This window comes from Diadema setosum, chromosome 8 (genome assembly GCF_964275005.1).
Source record: "Diadema setosum chromosome 8, eeDiaSeto1, whole genome shotgun sequence".
In the NCBI taxonomy this organism is placed as follows: Eukaryota; Metazoa; Echinodermata; class Echinoidea; order Diadematoida; family Diadematidae; genus Diadema; species Diadema setosum.
The window spans coordinates 14663702-14689895 of record NC_092692.1 but is presented as its reverse complement, the minus strand read 5'-3'; the positions used below and the strand labels follow the sequence as shown (position 1 = coordinate 14689895).

General features: G+C 37.8%; 1 protein-coding gene across 1 annotated transcript in view; it reads left to right on the top strand.

Moving 5' to 3' along the window:
* The first annotated feature begins 1809 nt into the window (after positions 1–1809).
* Positions 1810–26194, top strand: part of LOC140232287 (small G protein signaling modulator 3 homolog) — a 68525-nt gene continuing 44140 nt past the window's right edge. The window contains exons 1-11 of the mRNA XM_072312416.1: positions 1810–1915; positions 3981–4132; positions 5698–5764; positions 10112–10242; positions 11504–11641; positions 12818–12874; positions 13572–13706; positions 14538–14654; positions 15370–15448; positions 17712–17857; positions 19180–19275. Of these exons, the coding sequence (XP_072168517.1) occupies positions 1849–1915; positions 3981–4132; positions 5698–5764; positions 10112–10242; positions 11504–11641; positions 12818–12874; positions 13572–13706; positions 14538–14654; positions 15370–15448; positions 17712–17857; positions 19180–19275 (1185 nt within the window). The 5' untranslated portion in view covers positions 1810–1848. The remainder of the gene's footprint in view (positions 1916–3980; positions 4133–5697; positions 5765–10111; positions 10243–11503; positions 11642–12817; positions 12875–13571; positions 13707–14537; positions 14655–15369; positions 15449–17711; positions 17858–19179; positions 19276–26194) is intronic.

Sequence of the window (26194 nt, the reverse complement as noted above, 5' to 3'; positions counted from 1 at the left end):
ACTCGAGCTGCCACATTCTTCATCTGCCCACTGAATGGCTTTGCAACATCGGACATAAATAATGCCAGATATTTATACAATGTCTTCAAGCGAATGAGCAGTGGACATGACAAAGGTACTGCCCCTTGCAAGACTGAATAAGATCATCTGCTATTTACTAATTCTCTTCCTCTCTGTGCCACAACACTTAAACATCACATCCGAAGAGCACAGTATGTCGCCAGAATGTGGAAGAGAGCCAGCACGGCAGTCTTGTAGACTATGGGTGGAAATCTACCCAGAAGCACTTTGAGCCAGACTGGTACCAAGGAAGTGCAGTCCCCTCATCTCTCGAAGGCTCATCGTTCAGTCCTTCAGATAATGCAAACCGAGACGATGAGGAATCCGAAGGGACATGGAGTGAGCAAAGCGATGAGAGTGGTGAAAGCGATGAGAGTGATGGAAACGTCAGTGATGACGAAGACATTCTAAAGGTTGTGTCCCGAAATATTGCGAATTTAGTTTGACTCTTGGTCGTAATGATGCATATACTGTTTGCCCATGTACAAGACTAAGACTAAGTTCCTGTACTCTCTTCCATAAATTATCTAGAAGCTTTAAGTGAAGAACATTATAATCTGACGAGATATACAATTTTTTTGTGCGCATTACGAACATTATTCTCCAACATATTGTGTGCAATAATGCTTTGTTTCAAAGTTTAGTTTTTGTGTTGCAAAGGTTCAGATCACAGAGGGCGCTACCCTAAATGGTGGAAGGGTTATACTTTTTAATGTTTGAACAGACTAGACTTATCTCAAATCACAAGAAGGGCTGGATATAGATTTTACAACCGTTAGACAAGATTGAGATATTTATAGAGAGTATTAACAACTATCTTTTAGAAAGTGATCAAAATCTAGGTGTCATTTTCTCTAAAACAGCGACGTCGACAATGATTGCCATGAATATATTCACCATCAGGAGCATCACCACATAGAAAATGGGCAAATAGATGGTAAATACATACTCCAAAATAGTTGGATACCAAATAAAATATATCTAGGACACTCTTAGAAGCCGAAACTGACATATTAATAATGATCATTCAACTCAAACTGTCTCAAAAATTTGGGAAAAGGGCCAACCGGAAGTGACGTCATACATTGCGTGATTTTGGCGGGAAGGCCAACGATGAGACCCGGCAGCAATGCATTTTTGTGATGTCCAGGGTCCATGTAAACGTCTTATGAGGTCAGTTGCTTGTCCGCTTTTCGGTTGAATAAACCTCCTGGGCCCCCGGTCTATCAGGGGAAGGGTCTGGGGTTATTACCCAGGGGGTTATTGCCCGAGACCCTGTTATAATATTCCTCTGCTCTGTTTTGACACCTTACAGTGCCGTACATGTAAGTACACATGCACTTTATTATGAAGTATGACCATGTTATGAGAGATGGTGTAAGTAGGTCAGGTGCCCTATGATTTGTGTGTTTGTGTGCGTGTGTGTGTGTGTGTTTTTTTTTTTTTCATGTTTTCTATCATATCACCCTGCAGGTGTCAGCATGTTAATTCCAACTGTTTGACATACATCTTTTGTACCACCTGGTTATTTCTGATTCCATGAGTAATATTACATGTGTATGCAGGGAGGTCTGCTGACAATTTTTTTTTTTTGGGGGGGGGGCAGGTGTGGGGGGGGGGGCAAAAATGCTACATGCACTTCATGAACTGGTGTAGAAAATACAATGTAGTTCCCATGTTTTGCTGGTTGAATTTGCACCTGTAGATTATGTAAATTGTGCTGACAATTTGTATTATACTGCCCAGGAGCTGGCTGTTTTCTAGCAAGTTGTGAATTGTTAGTTTGCAATGGCTCCAGTTGCTACCGAAGGGAGTGGTTGCCACTCGCTTAGGACAAGTTGCTGGAAAATGTGGCGTAAGTACTGTACATGGTTGTACACATGTATACAATTGGTGCTTGTGTGTACTGTAACTGTTATTGGCATATCATTGGAGTAGGACCTACTTTATTACTGAATGTACACTAAAACTCTATTCCTCAAACTTCATTTATGTTGAATTATTAACCCATTGTGTGCTATGGGTGCTGATTGGCACAGGAAACCCTAGAGCATTGTATTCACTGTCCTACAATTGTACAGTACATTAAGTCCCTAGCACAGGAAAGGTTAACTATCACTTTCTTTTGAGTAACTCTTGCATGATGCAACTACGCATTATAATGAGCACCAAACATGCTGCAAGGTGGTTTTGTTGATATCCCCTAGATCTAACACAAGCTGCCCAAAATTTGACCACAACGCAGTCCAAAATTCACTTCCGCGACATTAATACAATTGTACATGTACTTTAATATGCACACAGTTGAACCTTGAAGTTGATGTGGGAGATTGAACCTTGGTACGGATGCCGATATGTGTCATTTTTAAAATCCAGTGTAGCTCCAATTGTTCAGCTAAGTTGCTAAAATTTGTTTGCTTATATACTGTAAATGGAGGAATGTTTGCGTGCATTTCAATTTTGCAAATTTCACAAGAGCCAACATTCGTGAAATTAAAATGCACTCAAAAGTTCTTGCCTACGCAATATGCATTGGATGCCAGTGGCAATTCGCGAAAATTTCATGTCACGTGAAAGGTCATCGGCTCCAATTCGCGAAATTTTCATGCCATGATTATATCATGTTTTATAGTAAACTGTTCTTCGTGTAAACTCCGTAACCTCTGGGTTCCCATTCCTTGAGAGTGTGGTGGATCGATCAAATGGTAAAAGTGCAATGCTTGTTTATGGCACAAGAAACTAGGGGCTATGAAACTTTAAACTTTCCTTTAAACAATTGTACTGGTACTTGTGCGAGATAGTGGTATTCATTTCTATACCATACAGACTGTATCTTGACCTCAAAAGTTATTTTTGTGTGACAAAGATACGCTGTACTGTACGTTGAGTAAATGGATTTGACTTGTTTAACCACATGATGAGGTGGAATCACAAGCAGTCTGTAATGTTCCTGACTTGGAACAAAGTTTTAAAAGGCAATACATGTACTAGCTTTAAAAGAGATGCAAAACGATTTTTATAGTAAGTTGAAATAGGCTTGTAAAGGGGAACTCCACATGTCCCCCACCCCCACCCAACATTCCACATTCATGTCGGGATGAGAGTTAATTGTTTCGCATGTTTTTAAATTCGGGAATAGCACCTGACTCATGAAATTTGCAAAAATAAAAACCTCACGAAATATTTGGCGTATGCTGAACTCTCTCAGGAAGTCTGTATCAATGTGTTACTGCATGCACACACTCGTGTGCTTTCTTTTTTTTTTTTTTTTGTATGGCCAAATGCCTTACATTTTACTAGCACAACAGGTCATTTTGGGTTGCTGTACTCAACATGACTAGAGGGAAATAGAACTCAGCTGACTTCCACTCTTTTAGCATTTTATAGTTACTTGACAAATCAGATATGAATTGTTTTCATCTCTAAGTCATGTTGTCCTTTCTGTTTCCTTGATTTCATACGTTTCATATATGGTGTACTGTCATCTAGAGTTTAGAGGCCATTTCTTTAGTCAAACTGTAGCATATCTGACAATGTACTCATTGTATGTCTTCGATGGAAATCATTGTTAAAAGAGATGAGCAGTAGATCTTTAGAACCTTGCTTGTTTTTACAATTGTATGTCTTCGATGGAAATCATTGTTAAAAGAGATGAGCAGTAGATCTTTAGAACCTTGCTTGTTTTTACAAACCAATCTTTTTTTTTTTTTCTAGGCCACGTACGAGTGTGTATTCATGATGTGTTTTCTTGTGACATTGCACTTGTACATTGTAAACGCAATAAACCATAAAAAAAGAAACTTGAAAAGAAGAATCAATAACTGAATTCATTCATTCATTCACTCATTTATTTATTAATTACATATTCATTTACAATTAATTATTCAATATTTTTTCTTTCTCGTTTGCTCCTCTTTCAGCTGAAACCTTGTCAGAAGACGAGGATGAGATGAGCAGTAAGATGAGTCGGCAGAGGCGGGGATCAGGGGGGTACACGCCCGCCCCAGGGGGGCCCTTCTCTGCCCTCATACCCAGTATGTGGCCCCAGGACATTCTGGCCAAACTGGCACAGGTGGGGGCTCGGCATGCGTGCTACTTTTAGTGCGCCTTCATGATTAGCATTGCATGACCTTTTATCCTGAAATTATTAATAGCATCTGCCACATATCTCTAGGGTCCTGGTTGGGAATTTGGTTAGAGTAATAACACTTGGTACATGTATGCAAGACTGGCCCACGAGTTACAATATTATCACTAGGCCCATGTTCATTTGGAAGTACTGTAAAAATGGAAATTTTCGCGGTGTTGAAATTTTCGCGCATTTCGCACAACCAGAAACTAGCGCAAAAGTAAAAGCACGCAAATATTTCTGCTTGCCATATGTTTCTGTAGTTGATGTCTTGATTCCGCGGAATTAAAAACATAATATGTGAAATTCTTCTACATCCGGCCAAACGGGAAAAATTAGTCACGCGAAAATATCCACTTTTACAGTATCACCACACTAAAGATTATGAAAGATGTTTTAAGCTTTCCATTCACTTCACAAGGAAAAGTCACAAAGTAATGCCAGTTATAAGATATGTGAGTTTATGCAACAAGAATTTCACATGTGAAATTGGTCAGAACATGTAATTACATACAGCCATGACACTTATATTATAACATGACATGAGTGGCTAGCTGCATGTTTTGTACCTGGGTCACTCTGGGGAGGAGTCCAGCAGCTTTCACTTAATTGTCTTTCTTTCTATAGATTAGTTTAATTTCATGATTTTTCTCTGTCAGTGTGAATGGTGCTGGTATCAACTTTGTAGTCAGTGGCAACTCTTCATTATCAAGAGGCCCAGATGTTTTCCTCATCTGATAATGATTGATGCTAATGCTTATAATAGTCTCATTAAAGTCAGGGTAGTTCCTTAAGTGGTGACACTGTTCTCTGTATTTTAATAGAGAGCACAGCCATTTTCATTACTATTCTTATTTTACAGAGCTCGGAGTGAAGAAATGGTTGACTTTCAGGGCTGCCAAGTTTCCCTGACTCTGTTGGAATCTACCTGAAAACTTGATATCTTTTCATATCTACATGTATAGAGAATGTAAAATTTTCCCTTCTAATACCCATATTATTTACTAATATGGAAGTTCTTTTGTCCATTGACATGCACATATTTCACAAGTATCTGCTGATTTGTCTGTAGAATCTACCTGATTTTGATTAGTGAATGTCAATGAGCCATTGACTTTTGAAAAAAATGCCTGTCTTCAGATGTGTAAAATGTGCAGGATTGGAACTGCAGGCTTTCCCAGTTCAAAACAATTGTCCCCTTTTAACATTGTGTCTTCACCCTATCTTTAAGTGGTGAATACCAAATGAAAAACCCAACAGTTGATCCCATACAGTATCTTATAATGGAAACTCTTACCTGCTCATGCCTCCCCCACCCCCTCAAAAAAAGCAAAAAAGAAAAAGAAAAAGGGAACCCCAAATGAGCAAATAATTCACATAAGCGGGCTTCTTTAGTTGACTTCTGAAAAACCCTGTGAGCGCTGCCATTTCCTTCACTAACAGTCCCACATACTTCACTTGATGTATTTTGTTTTTGATTGTTTCTCCTGTGCAACATTTCTTCACAGACTGAAGATTCGGGTGCAGTCGGAGACTTTTATTACGACGAGTTTGGCTTCAGGGTAGAAGAAGAAGGTGAGAAAATTTCAAAGGTGTTGGAAAGGAGTTTGGAAAGGTGGTAAAAGCCATTCACATATTTTTCCCCCTTAAAAACAGAACAGATTATAGAAAGATTTGTGAGACATGAATTCCATGTTTTGACAGATACGAGATCAGTTTCACACAAAAGGTATTTCCTTGTATAAGCATTCATTTACCGGCAATTTATTAATGGGAACTAAAGGAAGGGTATTTTTAAATGTCTAAACCAAGCATGCATAGCCCTTCTTGTATTTTGGTACATGTATGTTGCTTTTACTTTGAGGATCTACCGCTCAGTGTAATTTCATTGTTCAGATTTTTTTGCCCTTCCCCCTATTTTTTTTTTTCTGCATGACTCAATTTTTTAAAAGAATGTCATTGATTCAGATTCATCAGACTATTGATAAATGCTTGGTGATACAAAATGTAGGTGTTATGAAAGGCATGCATGGAGATTCTGATTTTTTTCTAGTGTTTACCAGATCTCTTTCTTTGAAATTATACAATGTATGCACATGATTCTTTAAATGAAATCATGCATTTCTGACCGAAATAATGCAGTTTGAAGGAAGTATGTTTTGCCCTGATATGTACAAAGGTCAGGCACACGGGTAAGGGAGGATTTTTTTTTTCACAGAATTTTTGTTTTGTTTTGTTCGTTTGTTTGATAGGTCACATGTCTTGTCTTGTGTTGGCTGTCCTTGAGATATCCATACCTCATAAAGCAGTTCTTTGTGTGTTTAATAGTGAGTGGGTGTCTGTGTGTTTATTTGTGCAATTGTGTAGGTGGGTGGGTGAGTGTTTTGTAGTCGTATCGTATGTAATGATTTCAAAAACAATTGTGATGGAGTACTATTCATGCTGTGTGTCTGTTATGTACATTTTCTATGTTGCGTGTATACAAGTCTGCCTACCTCAAACACAGCCTTTGCTTTATAATTCTAAATCAAGGAAAAGCTGTCAAAGTATACTGTAGCTAAATATCAGATGTACTGTTCTGTATCTCTTTTACTCTATTAAGATGGTTATTTCACTAGCTTTCTTCAGTTGGTTTTCAGTTAGGAAACTATACACGTTATACCCACAGTAATTTATTCAACAGGGTAGATATGATGTACTGTATGGTTTCATTGTAATCAAGCTGTAAGTGAAGAAATTGCATAAGCCACAGTCATATCGTCGCTGGGGCGACAAGACCTCGTATCTACAAAATGTCAAATGTTCAGGAGAGCCAAAAAACATGGCGGCCAAAGCACTGTGGCGAATGGGAAAGCCTTTCCTTTGACATACCGTGGTGGCTTCATTTTTGGAGTAAGTCAGTTGGAATTTGGACAGGACATCACTTAACCCATTATTTGACCATTAATCAAAAAAAGTCATTTTCACCAAAATTGCAGATACAAGGTCTTGTCACCCCAGTGATGATATGTAATCAACTTCAATGAGAAAATGATGTACAGTAATACCCTCGTAATTCTCCTTTTTGGGGCACACATTTTTAAATTATTTCATATCTGTATGTTAGTTCTATAAAGGAAATTTCATCCTCCCCTACTCTAGGGTTATATTGATTTTTAATGGCAAAAAAATGACTTGTCTCTTTCTTTTAGAGGTGGGAATAGAATTATCAATTAGTACCTAACAAAAGATTTTGGTTTAATGATATGCTATGTAGAAATCAATTGGAGAGTTATGAGCACATGACATCATCACCTCATCTAATTTGCATAAATGATTTAACCCATGTTTCTGTCTCACAAAACATCTTTCATGGAATTGCAATTGATTCCAAAACTGTTCACATTTTTGCCAATTTGCAATGAATCTTTCAATCACTTTTCTACCAAAATGTTATGACTTCTCTCTCTTTGTCGAAGCCAACTTGAATTTTGAGTTTGGGGTGTAACTTTAAACAGTGAAAAAGACGGGGTAATACACCACTCTTTGACATGGAGTCCGTATCGATGCAACCACTTCAAAAGCCACCAAACACTTGAAAGAGATACTGTGAATCCTAAAAGAGGGTGGTTGGCTGTATTTCTACCAGCAGGTTTTATCGAGACTGTACCTTCGAGTCGTGCAGATATAGAGATGTAGAAGTTGAGGCTGTGGATGTGGATGTGAGGCTGTGGTGTGTTGCAGAAAGAGCGTACATTTGCTCTAAATAGAAGCACATTTTTCAGGCCATGCCTTTTCTCAACAAGTGTATTGAACACTGTATGTATGCTGTCATCTGGTATCACATCAGTGCTATGGTAGAATTGTAGTTGCTGTCAGAGTTTAGCCAACTGCTGCCATGATGTGGCCACACAGCGGCTATGGACAGTGAAAGTGATCATGAATTTATCGTCTCCTGCTGTTTTTGTTGTAGTTGTTGTATGTCTGCTGAGTTCATGGGGTAACATCCAGTCTCCCATTAACAAATGAGTCTAAATCATTCAGTGGATGTCTTAATCATTCAGTGGATGTTAAAGTATAAAGTAAATGTTATGTACATGTACAGTATGTGTGCAGTTGTATGTGCTGGTAAACACATGTAGATTTATATTCAGTTTCTGTGTACGGTATTATAGCCAAAGGCTGTTCGTAAACATTTATAGAGTACATGTGCACATTTTTACTACCCCATAAAGGGTATGCCGTATGTCGTAGATATATTCAGAGAACATTATGAATATTTCTCCTCTAAGGACCTTGCAAAGCTATTAATTCAATTCATGTGTTTCTACTTTTATAACGCATTTTGATACATGGAATTCATTTCTCATTTGTGAATTTTAGCATTGCCATGCAAGTCTGTTGGCAAGCTCTGTATCTGTCAGAAAAAAAAAACAACAAAAAACAACCTTGTCATAAAGGCATGCAGAAGAGTTTGTTTGAAATCTGCTGTAGTCTATTAAGAAATGAATTTGTCAATATGACACTGAGACACTGTGCCGTAATTTGAGGAGGAGGGTAGGGAATTACCAAATTATATCTCTGGTGTAGCATCCATGTGTATACACCTCTAGCTCAAGCTCAGCGTCTGACGAGTCTGTAAGTACCGTAGCTCCCTTGGCTTTCTGTAAATGTCAAGACTCGAGAAGCAGCGTTGCGTGGTGCAAGAAGTCCATCAGCACAGCTGTCGGCTACCTACAATGTAATTATGGCAAGAGTATGTGTGCACAGTGTGCTAATAGGGTCCCCAACCCATCAAGCCCCTGAAATTACATTTATGTGGTTTGGTGCTGTAGTGTTCTATTCTGATCTCAATTATTCACTATTACTAATGTTTCGTATTAAAGGTGGTGTACAAATTCTCCTTCATTTAAACCCTACTGTTTGGTATTTATTAGTTTTGATTACAAGATATTCCAATGGTTTCTCTTAAGCTACATTTATAACCAATTCTTCAATTGGTAACATACAATGTAGTTTATAAGATAAAAGGTGATTTTTTTTTTTTTTTTGGGGGGGGGGGGTTCTCAAATCAATCAGCAAATGTTTGCAAATTTCTTTCTGATTTTGCACAGATTCAAAAAATTTAACCTACCCCAGCTTTTCCCCATTTATTATAATTCTAATATGAGATGTATTGATTAATCATGTTTTACTTTCACAGGTTTCATTTTGAGGATCTCTGACTTTTAGCATGTGCAAGCCTTCTACATTGTACTGTATATTATGTTTAAAGCAGGCAAAACCTTGCTAATGTGCTGCAGCAAATTGTTACTGATATTCACGTCAGCAGTTTAGTAGAACTGGGTTGTTTTGATGCAATATATGGACTGTTACTGAAGTGTGTAACTCTGATTTTGTTTTGTTTTTTCAGTCAACTTGTTTGTGTTCATATGTGCATCAAATCTGTATTGTTCAATGCAGGTCACCAAGGTTAAGAATGCACACACTGTACTCTATTAAACCTGTCTGGCTTTGTTATTGGCAGCACTTGACAATTTTACAATGTAATGCATTCCTAAATTATTTTTTGCAGTTTTTAAAAAAAAAAAAACTCTTATCACCTACTGAATAGTATCTCCTCTCCATTAGGATTTCATTCAACTTTTGTGATTGTATCTCTGTTACTATTTTCTCAGTAGTTCTTATGAAACTTAACTGCAGCAAACAAATATTTTTATTCATATTCATTATATTATCTGTCCCTTCAATGAATCAGTTGCCTTCTGCTGTAGGAATCTTTGCATCAATTATTTTGAAGTGGGACTTTGACCGTCATGCTGTGGTTGTTGTCATTATTTGATTTGATTTGATTTGAATGGAATTAAATTGAATTAAATTGAGTTGAATTGAATTGAAATTAATTGGATTGAATTACCATCATCTCTGCACTCTCTCTGCTAGACAAAGCGGAACCCAACTCCAGTAAACTCCTGAGCGAGCCGTTTGTAGAAGACCCCCAGCAGAGGTTAAAGTGGACAGCCTACTTCGAGTTTGCACACAACGCCGATGTGGAAGACCTGACATGGGAAAAGGTATGTATCGGGGGGGGGGGGGGGGGGGGAGGGATTATTGTGTTGTTGTTGTTTTTGTGGCTGAAAAAACACACAAACAAACATGTTTGAGACAGTCTTTTTCCTCTTCAATGTAAATCAATGTTTGCCTATTTTGTTGGGCCAGAACAAAAATAACCTTTCATACTCTAAAGCTTTGTGATAATAACTACATTAAACAAAAACCAACAACTTAGCTATAAAGCTGAAAGCACACCTGGTCCCATTTCATAAAAGATGTTAGGATAGCAACTTCCAATAGCAACAGCCAATCAGGAAGCTGGATTCTTGTCATTACCATGGCAGTTGCCAATCTCGCAAGAGTTGCTATCATATCGACTTTTTATGAAATGGGACCCAGAAGAGGAGGAAGATGAGTATCGAGAATCATTCTTTCATCATTGTCTATCCATGTGCGAGCTTCTCTTCCTCCCTGTCGCTCCTGTTATTTTGCTTATATGTGGTTGTGCCTGTGTGTTTTTGTTTGTCTTTCTGCATATTTGCTCCTCATTCTCTCTGGTTTGGTGAATTTGTTCATTTTACCGACTTTCCAACTTGCCTCTGTTGATCTTCTGACCTGTATGTCTCTTTTTTTTTTTACTGTCTGTCTGAATGATTTTATCCCTCTCAAGTGATCTTTCTCTTTCCTTTTCTCTATCTATTTTATCTTATTCTTTTCTTATTCTATATTTATCTGTCATTTCATCTATCCCTGTACAGACCTCCCAACCATTCTGAATGTGGAAGAATGATCTGAATTTTTACCATTCCCAGTTTCAATAGGAGTTTGCTATTTTCTTGATAATCTTACTGCACACCCCTGTGGGAACTGCTCTTTCTTTCCTACTTTTGAGCCAAATCATCCCTGTTTTTCTATCAGAAAGGTTGGGAGGTCTGCCTGTATATTATATGAATTTTATATGCCCCTCTAGCTATCTGTTAATTTAAAGATATATCTCTCTATATGTCTCCATTTCTCTCTCTGTCTCTGTCTTATGTCTTCTGTATCACTCTCTATATATCTATCCCTAATCCATCTATATATCTATCCATCTTTATCTATCTATCCATCTATCTATTCATCTATCTATCTACAATTGTATCTATCTATTTATCTATTTATCTATCTATCTATCTATCTATCTATACCGATCCATCCATCTATCTGTTCATCCATTCATCCATCTGTGTACCTTTCTCTCTATCTCACAATCTGTCTTTCCATCTTCCTGTGTTTTTACAGATGGATAGCAGACTGCCACAGACAGAGAAGCTGCGATCCCTGGTGAGGGAGGGAATTCCCCACAGTATGCGCCCCCAGCTGTGGATGAGACTCTGTGGGGCCCAGGAGAAGAAGACCAGCAGCGAGATGACATACAAGGTAACAGACATTTTCAACAGTCGAAATTTGATTTCAGATGCACTGCGCTTGCTGCAAACATTTTTATGTCTTCGCCACGAAGCGTCGCCGGAGGCATTATTAACCATTTATATCCGCATTCGCACACTGGAGTTTTTTTTTTTTGGGGGGGGGGGGTTTGTATCATGAAAACGAATATCAGATTTATTTTCTTATCACTTATGCACAAAAAAAAAAAAATGAATAAAAAAAAAAATAATCACTGGGCTGCAAAGGAAGTGCTTTGAATCTTCAGACTGTGTGTGTAAGCAATGACCAAAGTGTGCATATCTGGCGTGGCAAGTTGCATTGTGAGATTTTAAAAAATAATGATAATAAGTGGTTTCTTCCTGTGCCAAATAATTGCGAGTGTTAAAAAGAAACACACAAAAAAAACAAGCTGAACTGATTTTTGGAGTTTAAGAGTAAATTATTTTATTTGTGCGTCCACACACAGGAATTAATGGTATTTGCATCCCCTTCAGTTGAATTTGGGTGCTTGTAAACGGGCGTGTTGGGTGTTTTTCATTGGTGCAGGCTTCCTCTTAACTGTGCGTAGGAGAGAGAGAGAGAGAGAGAGAGAGAGAGAGAAGAGAGAACTCATTTAATGTGAGTGCGGTATAATGAATTACAGTGCCTGCCTGAAATTCTCAACTTATTTTTAGACTAAATTGTACTTTAAGAGGAAACCTTAAAATAAACTATCTCTTCCCTCTGGGGCCACAGATGTGTATTTATAAAGAGATCAACATGAGACTTAGATTGAACTTAATTTACCTCACCCTTACATCGTTTCCCCTTTAAATCTGACCTGTACCATTGCTGACCGCATCATACATTCCCCAGAGTCTCCGGTCATTAATGATGATGTGGTTTTCTCAACCTTGGATGTCAAACCATTATAGATGACTGTAGCCTCTGTGATATATTAAGCCAAGCTTCTGGCGAGCATTACATAACATCTTGGAAACTTCTGAAAAAGCTGAAGGCTGGTAGGCGATTGGAATTAATTTTTCAGTGTAGATGATAATTAGTTTTGACTGCATTTATATAGAAAGTGCCATACAGTTATCTTTGGAGAATTGCAGCTTCCTACACATTTGCTTCATGTACTGTAATGTGTCGGTGATTACTTTTATTCTTCCCTTTGACCTGCAGGAAATTATCAAAGCCAGCTCCAGTGACCAGTCAATGGCTGCAAAACAGATTGAAAAGGTGAGAAAAAAAACTCAAACAAACACGTTTTAAAGAATGTGAATGCTGCAATGTGAGTGAGATGATTACTTGCATGTATCTATAAAATGCTCTTCGGTTTGACTGCTGCATTTGGAAAGACAAAAGGTTGCCCATTAGAACAGGGTGGTGTAGTGATAACTAAAAATCCTACACAGCTATATTAAAGAAAAAGTGTTATTAAAATATTGATGGTGTAGACTTGTACAAAACCTTTAAATTGTATCAATTGATCCATGTAAAAAAAAGATTGTTATTTTCTGCATGTAAAAAAAAAAAAAAAAAAATGTGCATGATAACAATGTCTACATAAATGGTCTTCATAAATACTTGTCTACATAATGGTCTTCATAAATATTGGTCAGTGATTGGTCATAAATACAATCATGTGACTAATGCAGCAAAAATAAAAAAAAATTCCATGTATATTGTGCACAGTGACATCACATCAGGTAGTGAAATTTTAATGATTCTACAGGCTGCAGACAGGGCTAGAATGAAATGATGTGAATTTATGTATACCTAGATGTACATGTACACTATAGCGTAAGTTGCATTGTCCAAAGTTGAAATAAATGCTTGACAGTGACAGTCCTATTGGAATTATAATACTCCTTTAAAAGAGCAATAACCGCAACAAAAGTTTTTGCAACATTTCAATGTTTGTGTTCCCCAACAGGACCTATTACGGACCATGCCCAGCAACGCTTGCTTCTCCACCCAGAAGAGTACTGGTGTGCCCCGGCTACGGCGAGTTTTAAGAGGCATCTCCTGGCTCTACCCTGACATTGGCTACTGTCAAGGAACGGGCGTGGTAAGTCCGAATTAAACATAGGATATATGATATGCAGGGCTCAACACTATCACTTTTCTCTGGTGGCCCATTTGGGCCCTGAAAGTCTTTAAATTTGAAATTTTGGTGGCCTGAAGAAGAAATGTAGTGGCTGAAAATAAAAGAAAATATATTTTTTATTTTGAATTTTAGCTGTTCGATGAGACTACCAATAGATAACCTTATTGGAAATTTGGTGGCCCAACATCAATATTTGGCGGCCCCTGGCCACAGCACCACAGCCGCAATGTCAAACCATGTGATATGCTACCTCATAAAGTTTGTAATAGTATTTGCAATAAAGAGAATATGATTGATGGCATACAATGCATGCACATAGTGCATATGGATCATGTAGTGTTGGCTGTAGGTAAAGCTTTATCACAGTCATACATTTGTTTCATGTACTAGACTGTCATCTAGCATTTATCCAGGCCTGCATCTGTTCTTGCTGCACACAGTGTGTTCTGCATAGATGAGAAGATAAAGTTCTTCTGGTGCAGTAAGTACACAAACAGCCTTGTACAACTGAATTTTACATGGCTCCATGCAACAAGTCTTTATGCTGGCGTGTAGCAAGTTTAGTACTATGGTTTATCTTTGAAGAAAGAGCGACTTTTCTACAATATGTTTCTCATGATGCTGGCTCTTTAGAGATGCAGTGGAAAGTTGTGAGGGTGTCATATTTACTATTTTGCCTTTTTTTTCTGTGTGTGTGTGTGTTGTGTGTGTGTGTGTGAATTGAGCTCCCCTCTATGCTGAGTAAGTTGTGTACTTTTTCTCTAGCCATCTTGTTTGCATCAATCACTACAGATTGTAGCCTCCCTGCTGCTCTTTATGGATGAGGAGGATGCATTCTGGATCTTGTGCTCACTGATAGAGGACCTGGTCCCACCGTCATATTTCTCACACACACTCCTTGGAGTTCAGGTACTCGATCCCTCTCTCTGTCTCTCTCTCTCTCTCTCTCTTCATTCAAGCCATTAAGTCTCAGGAACTAGATTTCTGTGGTATTGTGCTATATTTTCTTAGTATATGTACACACGTTTATATATTGTTTTTTTTTTCATTGTGAGTGTTTCATAATGAAGAGTAAAAGATTCTCTTTCATTAGATTGAGCTCTTTGTTGTCCATGTGAGGTAATTGTTTATTTTACTTACAGAATAATACATGAGAGATTATTTAAAGCCTCTAAATTGCTAAATTTATGACTGATCCTGAAATTGGCAACACATCTTTGAAAATTTAACTTAAACCTGTCTTTTTCGTATTGACTAAATTGATGTATCTGTGATAAAAGATATGCAGCAAAATTCATTGTTCCTGATTTGATGAATTCAAGAACTTTTCTGAGAGAAAATTATCCTGGAACATGTTAGATTACTGTAAAACCAGAAATGTTCATGTGCATTTTAATTTGTGAATTTTGCGAAAGCCAAGATTGGCAAAATCAGAATGCACACACACGGTATGTTCTTGTCTACACTGAATGCATCGAATGCCAGTTGCGTTTTGCAAAAATTTCATGCTGAGAAAATACAATGTATGCAGCATTATTACAGTAACTAAAAGGAATCACCTTATGCATAGAGGAGCTGAGGATAAGAAATTCACAGCAGGTGTTGTTTATATGTTTTTTTGCAGGCTGACCAGAGGGTGCTACGTCAGCTGATGGTCAGCTACCTTCCAGAGCTTGACCAGCTCTTAAAGAGTCATGACATTGGTGAGGCACAGATCTTGGGATGGAGAAATGATTTCATTTTACATGAGAATTTGTACTGTGATGGTGTGGAACTGGTATAGACATGGGCCAGCTACACGTATTTGTCTTTTTTTTTTCTCAGTATTGATTTGAAACTGAAATTCTCATGGGTTGGTTAGTTTTTGTTTTTCTTCAGAAAAAGTTAGCCCTTTGACAAGGCCTTGTGGTGGAGGGTCAAGTCTGACAATTTAGCACGGCTGAAATGAGACTAACTACAAGAACCCGAGTTTATAATGCATGTAACCACGGCAGGCAGTGACAGCGATTCAAGGCCTTGTCAAAAAGCTGAGAATAATTTGATATTCAAAGAAAGCATTCTTCAAAGAGGCATCCTTGAAAGAGAGAAACCCCTTTCACACCTTCAACCCCCCCCCCCCAAAAAAAAAAATGAATAAATAAATAGGGAACAACAAAACTTACTGAACCAAAAACAAGTTTTGAAAGTCTCCATTGGTATACTTATTTCCTTACAGCAGTAAGAATTGGAATCTCCCATAACAGTAATCCCCTACCACTGTTAATACCTATTCCTTCCCCCTCCTTGACTCTGCAGCTTAATGGGGTACTAACCTGCTTTCACAGACCAGTGAACCTTAAAGCAGTATAACTTTCCAAGTCCCATTCATGCTTCAGTATCTGAACTTTTCTTCCTGCTAAGCCTCAAGATGCTTGTGTATACAGTAGTGAAGGCAGTCAAAAGGCTGTTCTATGATTTACTCTATCTGATCCATTTTACGCTTTAAATTGGTTGTTAGTTAATAGCTTTTATAGTGTGGGTTTTTCTTTTTACAGGCTTGTAGGGTATTCCTGTGTGGAAATATTGGGAAACATTGCCTAGTGTCCAGCAAAGAAGCCACACAGTCTGAAGTTTTTCTGTTATTCAGAGGGCATTGAAGACTAGTCTTTGAATCAGACTGGCAGCTATAAATCTGCCTTAAGTGGATCAAGTAAGAGCTTGATGTCTTTGTGGCTTCAGATTCAGTTCCCAATAATGGGAATAGTTGCCACAAAAAGACAGAATTTTGAGTCGATTGCTAAGCTAGGACAAGTGGAAAATAAATATTGAAGAAATGTACTGTGTGTAGGTTACCCAAGTGCATACAAAAGCTTGGGTAGAGTGTGGGCCTCAAATCATTGGTCCCCAGACTATGTCACTTTTAAGCCAAGCCTCAGACCACTCTCAGACAAAGCTGTTCATGATGGGTACTAATAGCCTGGTCCATGTCTAGACCAAACCTAGACCAGTTCCAGTAATTGGCGATGGGGGGTTAATATGAAAACGGGAATAGAGATGTGGCCTCCTTGGATGGGCAGGTTGATGGATTGATAGTCATTAGGAGATAAGTAGCTCTCATATATTGTAGATAGGTCAGCAGCAAACAACACATGGAAGCCTTAGCCTTTGTCCAAGCCTTATCAAACCGCATCATGGATTTCCAAAATTGCAATATGTTGGTCATGGATCATTGATTTGAACAAGCAATACACAAACTTGGAGTTTACATGCATCATGACATGCATCATTTCTGTTTAAACATCTTTATTTGATTTTTGAAAATATGAAGAGCAGTTGTGGTAAACCTTTAGTTTCTTGTGCTAGTATTAACCTTTGCATAATTTTGCATTTCATATGTGCATGTGTGTGTGTTTCATGACTTTCTATTGGAAAATTAAAGATAGATTTCTTTGGTTTTGAAGGGTCCAGATATTTTTTCAATGCAGTGAGCTTTGATGGCAGGCATTTTTCACAAATGATCAGGTCAGTCAGAAATTATTTTATGTAAATGTGAGAAGTTTTGCATGGGGCTTTATTATTGTTTTTGTTTTTACCTATAACCTGCCAGTGTAAACTATCACAAATATAGTAACAAGTATGTACATGTATTTTTAGAGAAATCATAAACAAGTGAAATTCTCTAAAATCAAATGTGCAAAAGTTTCTGAGTGTGCTGTATTTAACTACATTGTGTTGGTAGTTTGAACTTGTCTAAAAGAATATCATTCTCACCGGACACGAAGCCCAGATGTTCGTATATTTTCACTGCCTCTGTGTGTGTTGCCATGGAGAAGTGGGTCAGGGAATGAAGTCAGATGTGAAGCGTGCCATTGAGACTGCTAGTGGACAACCCATTTTACACTTTTCCTTTTTTTGTTGATAATCGTCAAAAAAAAAAATCAATAAATCAATAACATGGTGGGTTTTTGTGTTGTTCCGGCCGGTCAGAGTTGTCGCTGATCACACTCCACTGGTTCCTGACCGCCTTCGCTGGGGTGGTTCACATGAAGGTTCTACTCCGAGTGTGGGACATGTTCTTCTTCGAGGGCTCCATCGTGCTGTTCCAGGTCACACTTGCCATGTTCAAAAAGAAGGTCAGTGGGATGTGATGTAATGTGAAAAGGGGGGGGGGGGGCATGGGGTAAGACGTGATTGGTATGAAAGGGACATGTAATCATGTGAAAAGAGTGTGTAATGATTTGACATGACATAGCAGGGTAAAGTAATGCAATGATTTGAGATGGAGTAACAATGTGAAATGGTCTATTTTGTTGTGAAAGGGTGTATGATGGCATGTATGCATAATTATGTTAAATTTAAATGAGTGTATAATTATGTGAAAGAGTGTAAGATTATTCCAAAATGCATATATGCCATTGTGTTAAAGAGACTGTGACAATGTGATACAAAAAGTATAAGAATTTAAAGGTTGGTGTAATGGTGTGAAACTCCAAAATGTGAAAAGGAGTACAGTATATAATGCAATAGGGTGTGAAATGATGCAAAGAAATTTATGAAACTGAAAGAGCTTGTCTTAGTGTGTAATATTGAATAATGATGAATATTTGTATTTGCCTTGGATATTGATTTGAGTTTAAGATATCTGATTTTCTTTTCATATTTTTTTTTAACATCCTACATGTACATGGTTGCATCAGGATATATTAAATGGCACCATGGACTAAAGTAGATACAGTGCCAAGAAATTTTCCTAGGGAGAGAAGATGGTGCACATTAGATGTATGGACGTAAAACTTGTGCAGAAATTTCATTGGGGTGTATAATTTCTCCATCAATTTTGCTTTAACCTCCAGGCTCTCATACATTTTTTGGCAGGCCATATTTGATTGTTGGTCTGCCATTTTATGTGTACAGAGCTGCCAAGTCTCCTTTATTTTGCTGGAAGCTATTTCAATTCAAATCAGTTTTACTTCTCAATCAATTTATCAATTTTATTCACTCTTTTGGCTCGCCAATATTAGATAAGCAGTTTCCAGCAGCTTTTTTTTTTTTTTACTATAATTTTATTTCAAATATCACATTTTTTTTAATACAATTACAAAAACAAGCAATGTAATACAACAGTTTATAAATGCAGATTTCTTACACACCCTGACAAAATATATAATGATATAGAACAGTGTATAGAAAAAAATAGAAACATAAGTATCATGCACACCCTGAAAAAAAAGCCTCCCTTATAGAAAAATTATCATTGCGTAATGAGATGCGTGCAATATAAAGGTGTCACTGAAAGCTTTCTTTTAGTCTCTGATTTTGATTTGAGAACTTTTGCAAACTCGTTTCTATTCATCCCCTCCCCCTACCCCCATGATTTTTGCATAAATCTGTACCAAATTCATCCCAACCTCTCGAGCTATTTTATATCTTTCCACCACCATTGTTGTCTGTTCAGGAGGAGGATCTTCTAGCCCTGGATAATTCGGCCCAGATCTTCAACTCGCTCTCGGACTTGCCGGGGGAGGTGGACGACATGGACCAACTCATCCAGGTAAAACCTCTTCCTCGTCTAGTCTCGTCCCCCACTTTTCTTTCCTCAGCTTCAACAGAGTACTGTTTCTTGCCTCCATCGTCTCTATCTGCACTAAATTAACATGCCGTTCTCTATCACTTCTAAGTCTTTTGATGCTTGTCCCTTCCGTCTGCAGCACTAAATTTGTCTCAAGCTCACTCTTTCATTACTGTTGCCAGTGTCACTTATATATGTTTTGGTGTAGTAGATTTGAGAGAGTTAAGGGGAACTTCCCCAAATTCACATGTAGATTGAGTGAATGCAGCAATATTATTAGAACACATCAGTGAATGGTTGTACAATTTTCATCAAACTTCACTGATGTGTTTTACTAATGTGGCTGCATTCACTCAATTTACATGTATATTTGGGGTAAATTTCCCTTTATTTGTAAACTGAGCTTCACTTTGGAGTCATCATATGCAATGTAGGTGATATTTCTCTTTGCTGCTCCCAGGCTGGTTGTGTATGTAAGGCATTTAATTGCTTGATTAAAGTTGCACAGACCTTTTTTGAGTACTACTATACAGGAGAGTGTCTGTCACTTGGATGGACGTCCCAAGATGAATATCAAGACTACAGTGAGATATAAAAAGTCCAACCTTGTATGGCATAGGGATTTTTCATGAAGATGTATGGTCCTTGTGGTGAATAACATCCTTTATGTGCATTGTAAAGGTGTACGCTATTCGTATAAGTGAGCAAATGAAGGGCAATACAGCCAGTGACATGGCTTTCCCGTACTTTTTACTTTGCAAATACAAGTGAGTGTGGAGGTGTATCAGCATCTTCTCTGCTTGTACGGTGGACGTTGTTAGTTGAAGGTATGAACACAACACACACAAATATAGACACAACAACGAAAAGTAGAAATTACGCGGTGCGTAATATATGTCCCCGACGGAAGTAGCATTTTGTAGCAAAATGTGCAATATAGGTAAAAAATCAAGGTCAAAGGTCAAAGACGTCAAAGGTCAAAATTCTGTGTAAAAGTTTTGAAGCCCTCACCTAGTGCCATCACATAAAGCAAACGGAATCGAAATCGGGTTAGAAATGGCGAAGGAGTAGCATTTTGTAGCAAAATGTACAATATAGGTCAAAAATCAAGGTCAAAGGTCAAAGAAGGCAAAGGTCAAAATTCTGTGTAGAAGTTTTTAAGCCCTCACCTAGTGCCATCACATAAAGCAAACAGAATTGAAATCGGGTTAGAAATGGCGAAGGAGTAGCATTTTGTAGCAAAATGTACAATATAGGTCAAAGGTCAAGGTCAAAGGTCAAAGAAGGCAAAGGTCAAAATTCTGTGTAGAAGTTTTTAAGCCCTCACCTTGTGCCATCACATAAAGCAAACAGAATCGAAATCGGGTTAGAAATGGCGAAGGAGTAGCATTTTGTAGCAAAATGTACAATATAGGTCAAAGGTCAAGGTCAATGGTCACAACTGAAATTCTGTGTAGAAGTTTCAAAGCTCCCATGTAGTGCTACCATATAAAGCAAACAGAATCAAAATTGGCTCATAAATGACAGAGAAGTAGCAAATTTAACATTTTGATCACACACGGACGCACGGACGGACGCACAGACACACACACGTACGGAGCCCGTTTCATAGTACCCTGCTCGAACTCGTTCGGCGGGGACAAAAACCAACACACATACAGACAAACACATTCACAAACCTTAACCAATAAACAGTCGTGGGCCATATAGCCCTTACAATACCAAATACCTTGTCAATCCCCAACCTACTGCCTGCCGCACACACACCATCCAGTTACACGACCAACATCTACTGAAGCCTATACACTGAGAAGCCATGCACAGGTAATACCATGTGAACTATTACTGTCAGAACACAATTCTTTCCATACGGCTATGCGACTTGGTATGTATGGTTTCATGAATGTATTATGAGTATGTAGATGAAGTCATATACCCGGTACCCATACAGCCCATGCCTGTGGTATCCAGATACTCTTCAAACTGCTGCGATATGTGAATAGTTGTCCTTTATTCATATGTGATCTTCGGTATTTACTCAGATTTATTTGCATTTGGTTGATATGTATTGATTAGACTGTCTATGCAGTTCTGATTTATGACCAGATTCCGATATTTGTAATGACTTTTGTTTTTCTAATGTAATAATTTACACAAATGCGATCATGGCCAAGACAGGTGGAAAGCTTGGTAATATAAAGAATGCAGGGAAGCTATGTCATTGAATGTATCACCCTTTATTGCCTCAGTTATGCATTTATTTATAAAATATGTTTCTCCTGTGTACATGTATGTATGTTTCTCCTACTTGCCCAAGAGGGCATTTTGGTAATGGTCCCATACTTTCGAACAAGTTTCCACTCATTTCACTTGCCCGATATTGAGTTTTAGTTGCCAAAGACAACAGGGCAAATGAATTTGTGCACCCTGTCCATCAAGTGTACATCAATGAAAAAATGCTACGAACAGTAACACACTGTTCATTGTCTTCCTAAGTAATACTTTTTTGGTGTTGTTGTGACCACAGCTGTGGTTTTGTTTTGTTTGGTTTTATCTGGTTATGATGATGTAAGTGCAAGTATCTGACACTGGGGAGTAAGATGGTGCACTACCTTTTTGATGAGACAGTGTAGGATGCAATAGCTTTGCAGCGTTTGATATGTCTGTCTTTATGTTTGCTTTATAGATGATAGATGGCTGTTATGAAGGTAGAGCAATAAATCAGTGTTTGCCTCATGAGGGTGATATCCAAGGTTGTACTAGATGTAAGCTTAGAAATACAACTTGTGGGTACATGTATATCATGAATGTCCAAAGTGTACAATACAGAGGATGACCTACTTGACAATGTAGGTAGTGCAGAGCTGCCAACTAATGTATCATTTTGGAGTTTTTGTTGTTGTTGTTGCACAATATTTAGAATGTTTCATTTCATAAAAAATACACAAATAATGCATTTTCAGGAGATTTTTTTTTGAATGTGAATTACACAGGCATAAAAATATGCAATTTTTCATTTTCTTCTGCAATATATGACTTTGCCTTTTTATTGAATAACATTTCTTTTCTTTATTGGATAAGTATGTTTTACAGTCTGCAGATTTATTTTAGCCCTAGCAGTGTGGAAAATGTGATTGATTAATTATTATTATTATTATTATTTTTTTGCGCATTTGGTCGGATGGACGAATCCTTGTTTTGGAAAAAAATTCAAGTATTTAACATACTAGTTTGCGTCTCTTGCTTTCAAAATGGTCATGAACGGCCTTCAGGTGTCTGTCCGAGACTACTGGAGAGATTTGCTAATAAGGAATTATGACACATCAATGTCTTTAAAAATTGACTTGATCCATCGCTATATATATCACTTGTCCTTATGAAATACCTCTTGTACAGTTTGCTTGATACAAAAAGCAAAAACAATATTTTTCTCTTGTTGTGATCACTTATCCAGAAAATGAAGATGATTGATAAATGCAGGCAGTTTCTACACCAGATGGTCCCACTCAGCTAGTCAAATTCTCACCCCCCCCCCCCACCATATATCACTCCAATTATATTCATGTGAGATACACCTATTAAAAATAGCATTCTACAATCTGTTGGCATCCTGTGGCGTTTACCTCTCATAGTGTGTGATTTGTGCCGCTCCATCTTTTTTTCTCATCTTCTCTCACTTTTGCCAGATTTGGTGTGTGAGAATGCTGCCAGATGTTGGATGACTAAAAATCTGCATATGAATCTCTCCTGTTTCAGGCATCACTGTCCAGTGGGAGTGTCCCATTCTTGCCGTGGGGGAAGGGGGGAGGGTAAGAGGATGATGTCTCGAGGAAAATGGCAGTAAAGATGCCTTGGAAGATTGCAAGATTAGTCAGTGCCATGTGCTGACATGCACATGGGTACATGGGTAGCTTGCCCCTCGGGGCTGCATTCATGGTAAGAGGACATGTTTGACAGGCAACTTCAATTGCTTTGTGAGATTCTTGCAAGCTACAGATATTTGCTTGTACAGTGTATTGAATGAGAAAACTATTAAACATGGCTGCACTGAAAACTTACTCATGTTTCTAGCATACATTAGCATATAGCTGTCAGCTAATATGTCTTTCCCATGTTCAATATGTTTTTCCTTCATTCAAAATAAAAGAATATGGTTTTGAAATGAAAGGTATTAATTTTCTTAATTGTTTTTCTCGCAAGTTATAACAAACTTCATAAATGGCAGTTTCATAAAAAAGAAAACACATTTCTTTAATTCATTTTATTTTTTGCTTTCAGAATGTTTTTCTTGATGCATTCAGCCAGTTTATATCGTGTAACTGTATGCTTCCTCTTTAGAAATAATTTCATTTTTAAAAAGAATACTTTTTTGGCCTTCTATATGTTTTTCACTATTTATCAGTATGTGCTCTGTTTGGCCTTCAGGGGTTGGCAAGCTTGCTTTAATACAAAAAGGTGAATCTTTGTATTGACTCTCATTAAAATGATAAATCCTCTTCTACCTTCTGTTAACCTTATAATGATGGAAATACAATATGCACTGGAGCTTGCTCTTCTGAGCAGACATAGTATTCAAATCTTTCCCTAGATATTCTTGAAGTGTGTTGTATATACCATAATGGCATGGCATTTTACTGAAGTGCCCCCATGCCCGATATAACCCCTTATAGTTTATTTTGTTCAGGCATGTTTGCCCAGCCAATAGATTGAATACATGTGTAAATGTCAAAGCAGAAGGCCTCCCTGTCATTGATTTGTATTCTAATACCGAGCCTAAAAAATGATAAGAACAAGAAAAGGAACAGTTGGTGGACTTTTTGAGCGACATCGAGTTGTTTGCCAACAAATATAAATCCTGATGTGCCAGAGTACAAGCCGCGACTGAAAGTCTCATTGGCTGGCGTGGATTCCGGTTTCAAGTAGTAAACATCATCTTTCATACGGCAAGTGCCGATTCACCCAAGCTTTTACTAGATGTGAGAAAAAAAAAAAGAGAGAGAAAAAACAAAATCAAGGCTAGAACCACCTGAACTTGCAATGGAGGGGTCTGCATAATTTATGCAAATCAGAATAGCCACGTGTGATGTCCTGATTTCCATACAGTTTCTCTTTGGGACCAGCCGGATGTGCTGTCGACATGGTACATTTACTGTTCACAATAGGTAATCTGCCGTGTGAATAAACAGCTGTTTTTGTGTTCTCTGATATAATGCCTAATCAATTGTGGTGATAGATATGAATGTGCATATCTGTAGAGAAATATTCTTCAATTGATGTTAGGAGGACATGCACCTGTTGAACTGTGGTGGTGCAGTTCTTGTTGGATGGATCATTCGACATCAGCGGGGGTTCTTAGTACTCATGGGAGTTTGGTCTTGAGGATATGATTAGCTGTGGAATAATTCAAGATGGTGAATCAAGGGAGTGAATTACAGTTGTCCACGTCTTTGCCAGACATGAAGGTAGGAGTAGGCGTGTTGAAGCAACACATCGGATCTATTTCAGTGTGCAGCTTTTGTCCCATGTTGATGATCATGGTACAGCTGTATTACAATATGGTCATGGTTGATATTTTCCTCAAATGTGCAATCGATTCTAACTTGTATACGATGCAGTATCATGATCCTCATTGTAGCAAAACAAGAAGCCAATGTTTTTCGTTGAAGAAAAGTAGCCAAAAAATAATTAAGCAGGCGGGACTTAACTTATCTATACACAGTATTAAAGCAGTTGTTTTGGATTTTCCATTTTTAATATTCAAATAAAGTATGCACTGTAACTGCAAACAAAATGCAGGTTAGGCATTTTGGATTAAACAAGAAGTGTGTGTGTGTGTGTGTGAAGAGAATGGCCAAACCTACTTATGAAATAACCCCAATCTCCTGATTAGTCTGCAGCTGGGCCTGACTGATATGCCAGGGAAATGTTAACTCATCACAGGATATAAACTGCCAAACATCAACACAGTTATGATCCCTCTACTAATTCATCAATATGCTGGAAACATATTTTATGACTCCCTGCTAATTCAGCAAATTACATTAATTGTAATGAATGAAATGCATTGTGTATGTATAACAAGTTGTTTATAACTGTTACATGTATATCACGTTGACATTGTCCACACACTATTGAAATTGGAAATTAATATTAGAGTACATACACTAATAGCACTTGTTTCTAAGCATGTGAAACCTGACATTAGATTAGAAGTGACAGACCATGTAGAATGGAATTGGCAGATATCACTTTGGAAACCAGAATGAGCAAGTCCTGAAACACCTACACTAATGAATATCAGAGATGGTCAAAACTGCGTGTGATGGCAGCTGTAAGACTTTGATCAACTGCACTTTAGGTAGGAAGACTGGTTCATGGACAGTGGCTTATTGTTTCTTTGGAAACAAAAATGTACCCAAATAAATGTGATTATATTCTTCATCTTTACATTTGGCCCTGTAGTCTGTGGAAATGCAAGCTTTTGATGTCCCCTGGTATTTGGGGGCTTCGTGCTTCACCTGTGAGGTGAGTGAACTGCACGCTTCAGGGCCTGTAACTCAGCCATTCACTTCTGGAGAACTTTTGTTGAAGTGAAACTCTACCCTGTGTTTCAAGATTGACTTATAGATTTTGAGTGAAATCAGAACAAAACAGAAATGTAAAAGATTTTACCTTTGAATGGAACATGCATGAAATTTAAGAGTAAACAAAGGATATATACAGTGTATGCAAGTAAAACACTGATTTTTTGTGTTTTTACAAAACAATATAATTGGTTTAAACTATGAATGCAAATTAGATGAGGTCATAATGTCATTGGCCCACATTGTACTAATAGTTTTTTACATTCTAAAGATATGGAAATTGTTTTCGCGGTCAATGATTTAGCAACTACATACCC